Genomic DNA, 12,628 nt, shown 5'->3' with positions numbered 1-12,628 from the left:
GCTCCCGTTTGCTTCTGGAACTTGTCATCAGAATAACATATAACCCCTAAGTGCTTGGATTTCATAATTAATGGTTAAAGACAACCAGAAGACCTTTCTAAATTGTTGTTTACCACTTAAATTCAACATATCTCACCCGCTCTCCAATTTCAGTTTGGTCTCCAAATGGCAATAAGTCAATATCTGGCTGAAGAGAGCAGGCATCTGTGACAGCTTTGTACCTTTGAGAGAAATGGTTTTGAAAATTCAGTTCACTGTTAGCATTCCACCCATAAACTCAGTCCCAAGACCTTTTTCTTGGCAGAGGAAACACAACCTTGCTTGAACAATTTATAATCTATTGACTTCCAAATAGGATTGTATACAAAGATAAATAGATCTTGTAGCTCAGTCTTAAAAATGAAGCAGAAAATGAATAGCAAAATACACAGTAAAAATGCAGCTTGTTCGGTGCAATAGTGTACGAAGACAGAAAGTACTACTAGAACATACAGGAAAAAAATCACTCTGACAGCTCTGAGGAATCAACGATAGTTCCACAAAGAAGACCATGTGCAAATTGGCTCCTGAAAGTCCTACTTTACCTGAACAATACAAAGAGAGATAGATTAAGGAACTGGCAAAGGGAAAGAATTCTTGGTACTGCACAGGAAAGGCAATATACAAAGTTCAGAAGGGCCAGAGGAGAGGTTGTGTCTATATATGTTCTCATGAAAAGGAAGGAGAATAAAGGACATGAAGGAGTGGCTGTATTCACCTTATCCAAAGCTAGTAATGGAAACTAGATTATAAGAAAAAGGAAGTGTTGGAGGGTGGAGGCATCTAAGCACTTGATTTTCTCAATCCTAATCTCAGTATATAGATACCATTCTTTTTTGTAATATCTTTATTTAAACACCATGTTTACAAACATGATTGTAGTTGGGTTTCAGTCATAAAAAAACACCACCTGTCACCACTGCAACCTTCCCATCACCAATGCCCCCATCTTCTCCCTTCCCCACCCCACCCCCCCCATCCATATTTGAGACAGGCTTTCTACATCCCTCACTCACTGACATTGTTTTGATAGTTCTCAGCATAGTTAGTTATTTCTCTAACTGCACTCACCACTCTTTGTGGTGAGCTTCATATCTTGAACCAGTCCTTCCGGCCCTTATCTCTAGAAATTATTTCAATGTCTTTTATTTTTCTTAAAACCCATGGAGGAATGATACTATTCTGAGACACCATCTTGGTTCTTTCCTCTTCTCCTCATTCTCTTTCCCCTCTTATTCTAGAATGCATTTCAATCACCATCTCTTTTGGTGAAGCAGGTAAGCTCCCTGCTAGCCAAGGCAGCAAATGTTTCAAGTTCAGGTAACTATTTTTTCTACTTCAAATTCATCCATACAAGTTCATATGCACACATATACATATTTATATTTCATCTTATTTATCTGATGATCTCTCTTCCAAAGATTGCCATCATTCTTCCAAATGCAAAGAATTACATTCCAATAATGTTTAAGTCCCTCAGCTATCTAATCTTAGAACTTCCTTTACAATCTACTCTTTTACTCTGCTTACTCATATCTTTTCTGTTTGGCTGGTTCCCAGGACCCCAAAATTCCAAGTGATTTAAGGTCTTTTATTTACACTCTTTGCTTTATTTTGCCCACTCTCCCTCCTTACCAAGTTCTCTTTAACTTTCTTAGAGTCACTCTTATGAAGTCAGCTTAAGGATAAAGTCATTAGGTCTTTGTATGCTCCAGTGGTGTTTAAATTGTAGCTAAAATATGGCTCATCCTGGAGGTTTGCTTTGTTTTTCTGATCCACATCTGGCTGTTTTCGGAGATCACTCGCAGGGCTCAGGGACTCATATGGAATGCCAGGGATAGAATATGGGTCAGCGACATACCTTACCCACTATACTATCTTTCTGGCCCAAAGGTGGTTCATTCCAGATGAATGTCCTCAATCATTAGACCTCTGAGATGCCACATTTATCTCCACAGTTATCAAACTCTTCTTATCTTTAGGTAGGTTCTTTAACAATCAGTTTTATCAATTTAGGTTTATTAATAAGCTCAGTAGTAGCAGTGACACCTAACACTAAGTAAGCACACTTTGACTGAACTGATCAGATATTTGAACAATCTACCACAGTCACCAATTTTTCTACTTAACATTAATTAAATTCCAGATGTTCAATATCACTTAAAATTAGTATTTCTGGGGCCTGAGAGGTAGAAAGTATGGAGGTAGGGACTTGCATTACATGTAACCCACTCAGGTTTAATCCCAAGCATTCCATTTGACCCACAAGTACTACCAGGAATAAAATCTAAATGCAAAGCCAGGAGTAACCCTGAGCATTGCTGGGTGTGTTCCAAAACTATACAAAAAGTATTGCTTGCCTCCTCATGCCAAAATCTCATGGCAGAGATAGTAAACAAAGCAAATTAATCCTTTCTTTTAACATTGCTTTTGTGTTATGGGAATTGATCAGAGAATTAATACCCTTTTATTGATTGGAGTATGTGTGTATATCTGTGTGTGAAGCGAATTAGTTTACTGAATGCAACTTGCTTAGAAAAATGAAAGAGGAAAGAAAGGGGAAATATATTCCAAAGATAAGACAGGCTTCTCCATAGTGGAAATAAGGAGGCACAGAAATAAGCAAGCAAGATATGTGTTCAAAGGAGAACAGGAGTAAGCCAGAATTAACTCTGATCAGTAAAAGAAAGTGTGATAAAACTGTGGTCAGATTCAGAGCGGTTACCCATAGAACAAGTATGAGTAATTAGATATCAGTATCTCAAAGGTGATGATATCTCCCTGGAGGACCTGGAACTAACCCTAGGGAGGGGAGTGGGAGGATGAAATTAGGGAGAGCTTTTTGTTTGTTCAGTGAAGGAAGAGACATTTCCAGTAAGGGGGTGGGGGTGAGTGAATTCTTTTTCTAAAAAGGGACCAATAAGGGGCAGTTTCCAGATAATCTGATTGTAGAAAGGTCAGGGAGGACATTTGGTGTATAAGATGTTCTTGGCAAGTACATGACAAGTAGAAACTTCCAGTGAGACTTAAAGTTGACTCAAAGGAACTAATGTTAGGTTGAAGAAGGGTTAGCAGGAAGGAAACAAGTCCCATGAAAGACTCCAGAAGCCATGACCCAGAAATACTACAAGTACTACTAGGAATCAAAGTATCTGTTTTAATTTTGAACTGTATACATTGAAAGTTACCTCTGTTTGTTGAAAGGACTTCCAAAGGTAATATTTTCTTCTACCGTTGCATTTAATAACCAAGGCTTTTGAGCTGCATAAGCCACAGAATACCTGTTCCGACTGGAAACGGGAATAAAAACAATCAAATTATGCAGGATTCTGTGCTATACATGAATTTCAGTACAAAAATGATAGTCAACAAAATATCTTAAACATAGAAATGAAAAATTTCCTAAAGAAGAGCATTTTAACAACAATCAAACATATTAATGGTTAAATATTCCACCAGATTAAGAGGAATTAGAATATAGTTTTGCATATGCATATATGTATATGTAGTATGCAAAACTGATTTTGGAATAGTAATGCAGTAAATAGATAAATATATAATTATAATTATATTTATATATAAATGTATACATGTATAAATATATATTTATATATTTTAGAAATATTTTATATTTCTATAATTTTATATATTTTATAAATTTATATTATCTTATATATAAATTATATAATTATAATTAAATATATAATTTGTTGAAGCTTTTATTTCACCAATGGCAATAACTTTAAATTTTCTTAAAATAGTAATAACAATTCAGTTTTTTAAATAACCAAATTTATATTAAAATGATTACTCTGCTTTCCTAAAAGTTTTATGCAGATCGCCAAAAATGTGAACTAATTTTATAATTATAGTATATATTTATGATTTTTATGAACATAATCTAAGATAATAGATAGGATGTATTTTAAAACAGAATAATACTTTGACTTACTTCAGTATTGAAATAGCTACAATTTGTAAGTACATATTTCAATACAGATTGAAATAGTTGGCTTTTTTAATGATAGCCTCCTCCCACTTTTTTGGCTTACAAATTTTACCAGATGTCTATACATCAGACTTTAATTTTAAGTAATGAGGAAAAGGCATGTGAGTGATGATAAAGAAGATGAAGGGATTGGGTAGGGAGGGCAGGGCAGGACATTGGGTTAAAGGTCAGATATCCACAATTAGTTCATGGTCTGTAAGTACTAAATAAGGAACTGAGGTTAAAAGAGCACAATAAGAAAAGGAAAAGTTAGGAATATTCTATGACCATCCTGAAATATGTCTCGGGCACTTGGAAAACATTCACATATAGTATATGATACTAGAGTCTGAGGTACCATAAGAAAAATAAAAAATAATTTCCAATCTGAGACATGCCTGTTTCTCCCTCCTGTTATTTATGTGTTTTGTTTGAAATAGATGGAGTACTTGCATCTCCATCTCTATCTTTTTTTAATACTATGTAACTAAAAACAACATATATAGCACAGCTTGCATTTTTGTTTTGTGAGGTTCAAAATTAAGTTTGCTAAGAACAATCAAGTTTCTGCCAAAGTTGAGATGTGTCTGACTCATGGGGATGAAAAGTGTTGACACAATGGGCCATTTTGTTGGGAAGACTCATTCTCTTAGCAGTTTGTAAAGACTGGAAACCACTGTGGTTGAAAATATGCTGGTAAATTTCAATAAACAACTTTGTGAATGATCAGAATGGATAAAAGCTGTAGAAAAGATTGCAAATCAAGTGAAGACTGCATAAGAAAGTTAGTAAATGCAGATTAAAAAATAAATAATACCTTCTGGTTGCTTCAAAAGAAGGTTCAGATTCATTTACACTGCAAGTATGGCAAACAATGTTCATTAATTATGAAATATATAGATTGAATCTGTACACAATCAGGTAAGCTAAAAATAAGCATTAAATTTAGTGACTACATATCCCAAGAAATTTTGATATTAATTTCAAAAACATGCTGGGTAATTAAAATAATTTCCATTTTAACCTCACCTAGGTAATACTTGGTAAGCTCCAAAAGATAAATAATAATGTTCTCTTTACTGTAGAATTTATCGTATCAATTTATTTTCTGGGTTTAACTCTTGTATTTAAAATTTATAAAATTCATCTCTCTATAACAGAATTTTTAAAGCTGTTTCCACTTACAACCCCTTTTCTCCTAGAAATGCTACTTGGATCCTTATTGAGCAGGAACCTAAAATCGTAATATAAATCAAATATTTATTAATAATAAAATTTAAAAATTTATTTTAAAGGTGTTGCTATATTTTCATGGCCTCTACATTCAGCTACAATATCCTAAATAACATTTGATCCACGGTTTATAAAGCTAGACTCTCAATTGAATTTTTTGCTCGTTTAAAGATTTGATATCCTCAAGGCTTGCATACCTATTAAAGTATAAACTTCTTCTATCTTTATTATGGATTCACTCACTGATACATTCACTGTTTCTCTAAAAACATAAGTACATAAAATTTGTTGCAAAAATAAGTAAAAATATATCATCTGCTTTGAATTCCTGACTATCCCAAGGTGTAAGAGAAAAATTTTGGTGAAGGAGGCCCTGAATTAGTTTTTAAAAAAATTCTCATAATAGGTCAAACAGCAACATTAGATTTAGCTAGTAAAATGATTAATATGTAAGGAGCTATTTCCTAACAATCTAATTAATTTTGTATTATGCAAGGACATGAAGATAATTCTTTGCTTTATTTTTCTAAAATATAATTATTCACTTGAATTCCATCATTCTGAAAGATCTAAATTTAAGAAAATACATATAATTAAAACCTAGAAGAGTTCCCCACAATAGATGCTCCTGGTTTTAGAAGGTATATGCCTTTGAGGAGATTTCCCCTTGAACATTACCCAGGATATTTAGCTAATGATTACTAAAGACATTATGGAATGGATAACAGAGTCAGGAACAAACAACCTCAGACTTTATGTTCCCTCTCAGTTATTATACTTTGGTTTAAGCTTTCATGAAAATAATATCCCCACTAAATGCATATATTTCCAAGTGATATTTTTCCCCCATGACATGCTTCATATGCCCCTCAAATTTTTTTTGTCTTTTACAGTGATAAAAAGCTAGTAACTTATCCTCAGTGCTTATCTTAATCTGGGGGAGAACAAGAGCTAAGGAGGAATAGGTGAGTGGTAGAAATTAAAGCAATGAATTAATCTATTCAGGTTCACATGACCAAACATACTGTTTGCCAATTACTATTGTTTAAATTTCAATGATCATCTAGCATTAATTAAAATATGTTTTTGACCCCCTCCAGTGTCAAAGTACTAGCAATAAAGTAAATAAGATAAAGACATCTCTTATTTCTGTTTGTGGGAATATGAAAAAGGAACTAACAGGATGATAGGGGAGAGGAATGGTGATTTCGGTCATAGATAAAGGTCACACGAGTCCTGCATTACCGCAGTCATGTGATGACCAGGATGTAAAGCTGACAAGAGTGGAGCGACTGCTCAAGGAGTAAGGATGGCTAAAGTGGACTCGCCTAGACGTATTTGCTTCTGCTTCCTCTTTTCAGATAATAAATCTCTCATCAGGAAGGAAATGTGCCTTCCTGAAATAAGCAAACAGATAGTATTCTACCACCTCTCTTTTAATAATTACTTTATTTAAGCACTGTGATTAAAAAATTGTTCATCATTGAGGTTCAGTCATACAATGTACATCACCCTTTACCAGTGCACATTTCCCACCATCAATATTCTTAGTTTCCCTCCCATCCACTCATACCCTGCTTCCTTCTGGAGCATTCATTTACTTCTCTCTCTCTTTTTCTCTGATACTGTGGTTGCACTGTTGTTAATGAAGGGGTACCATGCATATCACTTTATCACCTTTCAACACTCAGTTCTTGTCCAGAGTGATCAGTTTCAACTATCATTGTCATAATGGTTCCTTTTCTATCTTAACTGCACTCGTCACTTTTTGTGGCAAGCTTCCTACCGCAGACTGGTCCTCTGGGCCCTCATTACTATTGTCTCTGGATATTATTGCCATCTGTCTTTTATTTTTCTTATATACCACAAATGAGGGAAGTTATTATTTGTCTATCCCTCTCCCTCTGACACATTTCACTGAGCATCATACTCTAGATCCATCAATGTATAAATCAAATGTTATTTTATTGTTCCTAATAGCTGCCTAGTATTCCATTGTGTAGATATACCAACTTCTTTAGCCACTCATCTGTTGTTAGGTACTTGGGTTTTAATTTTTTTTTGAATATCAATAGTTTTCCAAAAGAACTGGACCGGTTTAGATTCCTACCAGCAATAAATGAGAGTCCCTTTCTGTTTCATCCACACCAGTATTGATTAGAAAGTATTCTATCCTTTCTATTTGAGCTATGGGACCACCTGGCTCTTCCCCAGAATCTCCTCTTCTGGGTGTGGTATCATCTCTCTTGGGAAGCAATGACATTAAATAAAAAACAGGAAAAGGCATTTTAGATTAGAGAAAATGCATGTGGTATAACTTGGAGGTACCCCAGTCATGTGATGACCAGAATGTAAAGATGACATATGGGCACAAATAAATGGTGAGGGAAGGAAAATGGGAGGTGGAAGAGGTAGAGGAGAGAGGGAGATAGAGAAAGGAAGAGAGAAAGATAGAGAGAGAAAAGACACAATAGAGAGATAGATGGTGAATGCCAGGGCCAAGAACACTAATTAAAAGAACAAGAGTGGAAAACAGGAAGGCCATGCATATAAATGCCCTGAATCTGGAGAACAGTGAATGGAAGCAGAGTAGGGTGTATATTCAAATGTTCCAGGATTTAATGACTGGCAATACAGGTGAAAAGAGAAGCAGGAGTCACATATAGGACCCTTAGTTATGACAGCACATCTTCTGGGGCCACCAGTGAAAAGGGCAGCAGACACAGGCAGTGTGACTGGGAAGCAGGTTCCTTCCCAATACCACACTGGGAAGCAGGGTTGGAAACTCTGGTGAAACATTTGTAGACAAAGTCTCTAGGATTTCCCTCATAATATCAGCTTCAGACACAGGAATATTGATACCATACTTTTTAATGAAAAGTTAAAAAAAGAAAAGACTTCGAGTCTAACTTGTGTCCTAAATTAGTAAGAGAATAGAAAAAATATAGGAAACGAAGTGGTGGGAAGTTGTGTGATAACCTGGAGAGTGTGGGCAGAGGCAGGAAAGAAAAAGGCAAAAGACAACCCAGAAAAACATTATTATTTTCAAATGGCAGAAGAAAGAAGACCGCAGATTGAGTGAAAAGGTTCTAAGAGGTTGACTGGACCATGAGTTCACTGACAAGTAACAAAGAACATTTATTATTTATTTATTATATATTTATTGTTTTGGAACCACACTGGACACTCAGGGACAGTATAGGATGCCAGGAATCAAACCTGAATCCATCTTAAGCTGCATGCAAGGCTAATACCCTACCACTGTCCTATCACTCGGGCCCCAAGAAGAATTTTTCAATAAGGAATATAGGCAAAAATGTCAGGAGACCAAGTAAGATAATGATCAACAGAGGCCTCAGAATTTAACTCCCTGACCAGACTGCCAGTGTAGAGGAATTATTTTAGTGGAGTGGCAGAGGAAGAATCAAGGAACTGGAGAGAAAGTGTTAAGATGTTTTTCATGAATAAAAGAGAAAGGATAGGGAAATATATGGAAGGTTCTGTGGAGTGGAGGGGAGAGAGAGAGGAAGAGAGTGAAGAAGGGAACTTTTAAATCTATAAATAGAAATGGAAACACTCCAGGAACTAGGTTAGACATGAAACAGATCAAATATGACTTTGACTTTAGGGTGTCTAGTTCTGTGAGGAGAGTAACTCCATTTGTTATATAAACAAAGAGCAGAAGAACTAGAAGAGAAGGCACATTTCATTCCAGCTGGGAGAATGATAGAATGTTTTCAAATGAACCACCAGGCTGGCACTTGCACATTTGAATTGGCACTAGCAAGCTGAGTGAAAGTTTTACTCTAGAGAAGGCTTTCTAGAAGCAGCATATTTTGGGGAACATTAAATGACAACATTTAATTTATTTTTATTTATTTATTTTTTGGTTTTTGGCCCACACCTGGTGATGTTCAGGGGTTACTCCTGGCTATGTGCTCAAAAATCGCTCCTGGCTTGTGGGACCATATGGGATGCCGGGGGTGGGGTGGGGGGAAATTGACTGCTGTCCATCCTAGGTCAGCCAGGTGCAAAGCAAATGCCCTACAGCTGCACTACTGCTCCTGGCCCAAGATACGAGTTTTTAAAAACAACTTAGACAGGCTAGTTCATGTAAGATACTAATAGAGTGAGCAAAGGCTTTTGAATATTCCTTGTCTGCTTTGGCCAACTAAAAGAAGTTATAAGCAAGAAGAGAGTCATTCAAGTTTCATGTAAAAAATAAATCAACAAGTTGAGGAAAGGTGAAAGGACTATTAATGTGGGTTGCTCCCAAAAGTCTCAAGTTCCGGAATGAAGGAGATTAAAATAGACAGAAATGTAAGGACAGACAAGAAAAGTAACTTTGGGTTTTATAGGCAATGGAGAAGACATGGAAGGAAAGACCTGGTTAAATATTTGAACTCTGACTTGGTGTCTCCCAACTGAGCTCATGGAGTGGGGACACAGGCCTACAAAGGTGCAGAGGAAGAAGCAGGTTTTTTATTCATTATTTGTATTTATTTATTATTTTTATTTCTGGGTTTTTTTGGGGGGGGCACACTCATTTGATGCTCAGGGATTACTCCTGGCTAAGCACTTAGAAATTGCCCCTGGCTTTGGGGGACCAGATGGGATACCAGGGGATCAAACTGTGGTCCTTCCTTGGCTAGCGCTTGCAAGGCAGACACCTTACCTCTAGCGCCACCTCACCGGCCCCCATTATTTTTATTTTAGTCATTGTATTTTATTCATCATTTTTATTCATTACCCTAATTAAACCTTTGTTGACTCTAAACTCAAACTTAGCCACATCTTTTTTGTTATTATAAATCTGTTATTCTTCCTGGCATTCATAAAAATACAATCAAATAATTATGAAATGAGTTTCTTACTTTCTCTTCAAATTCCTTACTCAGCAGTAAGTTTCATGAAAGTTAGATTCTTTTTCTTCAACGAGATGTAAAGACCTTGGGTAAAACTGGCCCACACAGCAAAAAGCTGGTCATTTCAGGAAGAAAGGGCATGCCAAGCCTCTACCCTGCCAAAGACATGCTTGCTTCCATCACCCAGAATTACACTTTTTCTGATGGTCCCACCTCACTGCTTGTCTACTATTTCCTTTAGGGACACCAATATGACCAAACTTCATGTATGCTGGTCTCTGATCATTGATATTTGATATCAGCAGGGCTTTTATTTTTGGAGTAAGTGAGGGGTCCTGCCAATCCATATCTTCTTTCTTCCAGGAGACCTGGCAGCTCTGTACATGCCCCTAAAAGTTGCATAATCGGTAATAGTACTTTGAATTTCTGGACAACTTCATTTGTTTGATGCTATCATCCCTATAGGATCCCACCAATTTAACAGAACAGACAGCTAACAATAAAAGCTTAACAACCCTTCTGCCATTGAATTAATGACTTCATTGGAGATACAATAATTTCCTCAAATGTGTTTGCTACTCCACTTTTTCTTTTTTCTTTTTTTTTAAGAACCCTTTCTCTTCCTTTTTCTTTTTATTTATATTTTTCCAATAGATTTTCTCTTATTTATTTGGAAACAAAACTATCATGGTCAAGTATGTCAACTATGTGATTTATTTTCTTTAGATAAAGTTAAATAAAAGAAAAAGAAATGCTCTCCTTGTTTGAGAGACCAATTTTTAAATGGCAGATAATGAAATGTAAAAACAAGAAAGCAAAGACTTTGGTGATGGTGGAGATACAATAAATTTGTAGGACAAAAGCATTGTTACCACAATAATAATAAAAACCGTGTTTTAAAATAACACGAAATTTAAAAGAATTAAGACACTAAAGGCTTCTATAAGAAAGACTGGTTAATGCAGAAAGGTCTAGTATTAAGGTGGAAAAGCAGTTGGTGGTGATTTACTGCTGAACATTTTCTTTGTAGAGTTTGTGTGCCAGTCATCAGAGAGATAGCACAGGGGCAGGGTGCTTGTTTTGCATGCATCTGTTCTGGTTTAAGCTCTGTATCCAATTTGATCCCATAAGCTCTGCCACGAGTGATTCTGAGTGCTTCTAGGTGTGACCCAAAACAACAATAAAAAATTATCCAAAAGAAGAAAAGGTAGATAAATATGATAAATGTGTCATCCATAAATAAATATATTCCTACTCTTGCATTTCCCATGAATTTCCCATGAATTATGTCAGTTCTCTTCTCACATATAGCAAATATGTATAATCAAATTCAACCACATAATTTATTTTTGCTTCTAAAATAAATAAGATTTATTTTAAATTCTAATAACAGGTCTGATCTGATTGCATGAAAATCCTGGATCCATGCCTAAAGTCATCCTCCACCATTGATATGAATGAATAGTGCTGAAGACATCAGCAATAGTAGAGGCCAGGTAGAAAATCCCCTACTATGTGCAAGATGTAGTCCATATTTCTTTAAGAGGACAAGTAAAATTTGATGTTTTAGCTACTTTTAAGTAAGGTAGCTGCTAGCACTTATGGTAGGGGAGAGTGACTTTGGCAAATTGAAATAGGAAAGTACTTACAAGAAACGAGTCTTGAGTATAAATAAGCTATACTATATCTGATCAAGGTAAACAGACCCAAAGCAATGTTCAAAAGGCCCATAAAAAAGAGGAATTCTTCACTTCATCATTCTCTTAGAATCAATCAATGCTATAAAACTGTTTATACTAAAAGGAAGGTGTAATAGCAGGTCAGATGACACAGAGAGAAGAAAGGTTGGTGATAGCATAAATAAGAAATAAATAGAGAGAGAGATCAACAATATTGGACATCTCACATGAAGACCACCATCATAACACATTCTAAAACCATCCAGCAGTTTTATGCCTAACATGCTATATTAATAAGAAGTAATGTTTAACAAGAAATCTGAAAAAATACTCATTTGGGCCAAATATTTACTTTTCAACAAATAGAGGAAACCCAGAAGTCTGAAATTCTGACAATTTGAGAGATTCTTTTTCCAATTCCTTTATCCTTTCCCACTTTGCTGTGGCTACGACAGATAAAATTGACTCAAATGTAGCATTTTCCTAGAAGACATCTTGGCATCTTTTACTATCAGGCTTTAGGAAGGTGTTTCTTAAATGAACAGAAGAACTTCTTCTCCTTCCTAAAGTAAATATTGCTCATAGTAATGGGAAAAGTGTTTTACAGGAATTTGTTCATGCTACCTGGAGAATGTGATGAAAAATAAAATTCATACAGATACCAATTCCTAGAGCTAGAGGCAATGATGCAAGGATGAAAGAAATCTCCTTGAATCCTTTCTTGCTTCATTTCACTTGTGCTGTAAAAAGTTTCATACACTTCAGTGTGTTGAAATTAAAAACGTCTTAGCTCTGTTTTACTATGTCATCTGTCAAGAGCAACC

At 35.6% G+C, this 12,628-nt stretch overlaps 1 protein-coding gene across 2 annotated transcripts in view; it reads right to left on the bottom strand.

Moving 5' to 3' along the window:
• Nucleotides 1-12,628, bottom strand: part of ABCC9 (ATP binding cassette subfamily C member 9) — a 117,241-nt gene that overhangs the window by 50,034 nt on the left and 54,579 nt on the right. For both annotated transcript variants that reach the window (XM_049783877.1, XM_049783878.1), the window contains exons 17-19: nucleotides 4,845-4,883; nucleotides 3,228-3,329; nucleotides 137-221 (exon numbers count right to left, since the gene is read on the bottom strand). In XM_049783877.1, the coding sequence (XP_049639834.1) occupies nucleotides 137-221; nucleotides 3,228-3,329; nucleotides 4,845-4,883 (226 nt within the window). The remainder of the gene's footprint in view (nucleotides 1-136; nucleotides 222-3,227; nucleotides 3,330-4,844; nucleotides 4,884-12,628) is intronic.

The sequence above is a fragment of the Suncus etruscus genome, chromosome 11, assembly GCF_024139225.1.
Source record: "Suncus etruscus isolate mSunEtr1 chromosome 11, mSunEtr1.pri.cur, whole genome shotgun sequence".
In the NCBI taxonomy this organism is placed as follows: domain Eukaryota; kingdom Metazoa; phylum Chordata; class Mammalia; order Eulipotyphla; family Soricidae; genus Suncus; species Suncus etruscus.
Note: the sequence above shows the minus strand (reverse complement) of the source record. Positions and strands in the feature narration are given on the sequence as shown.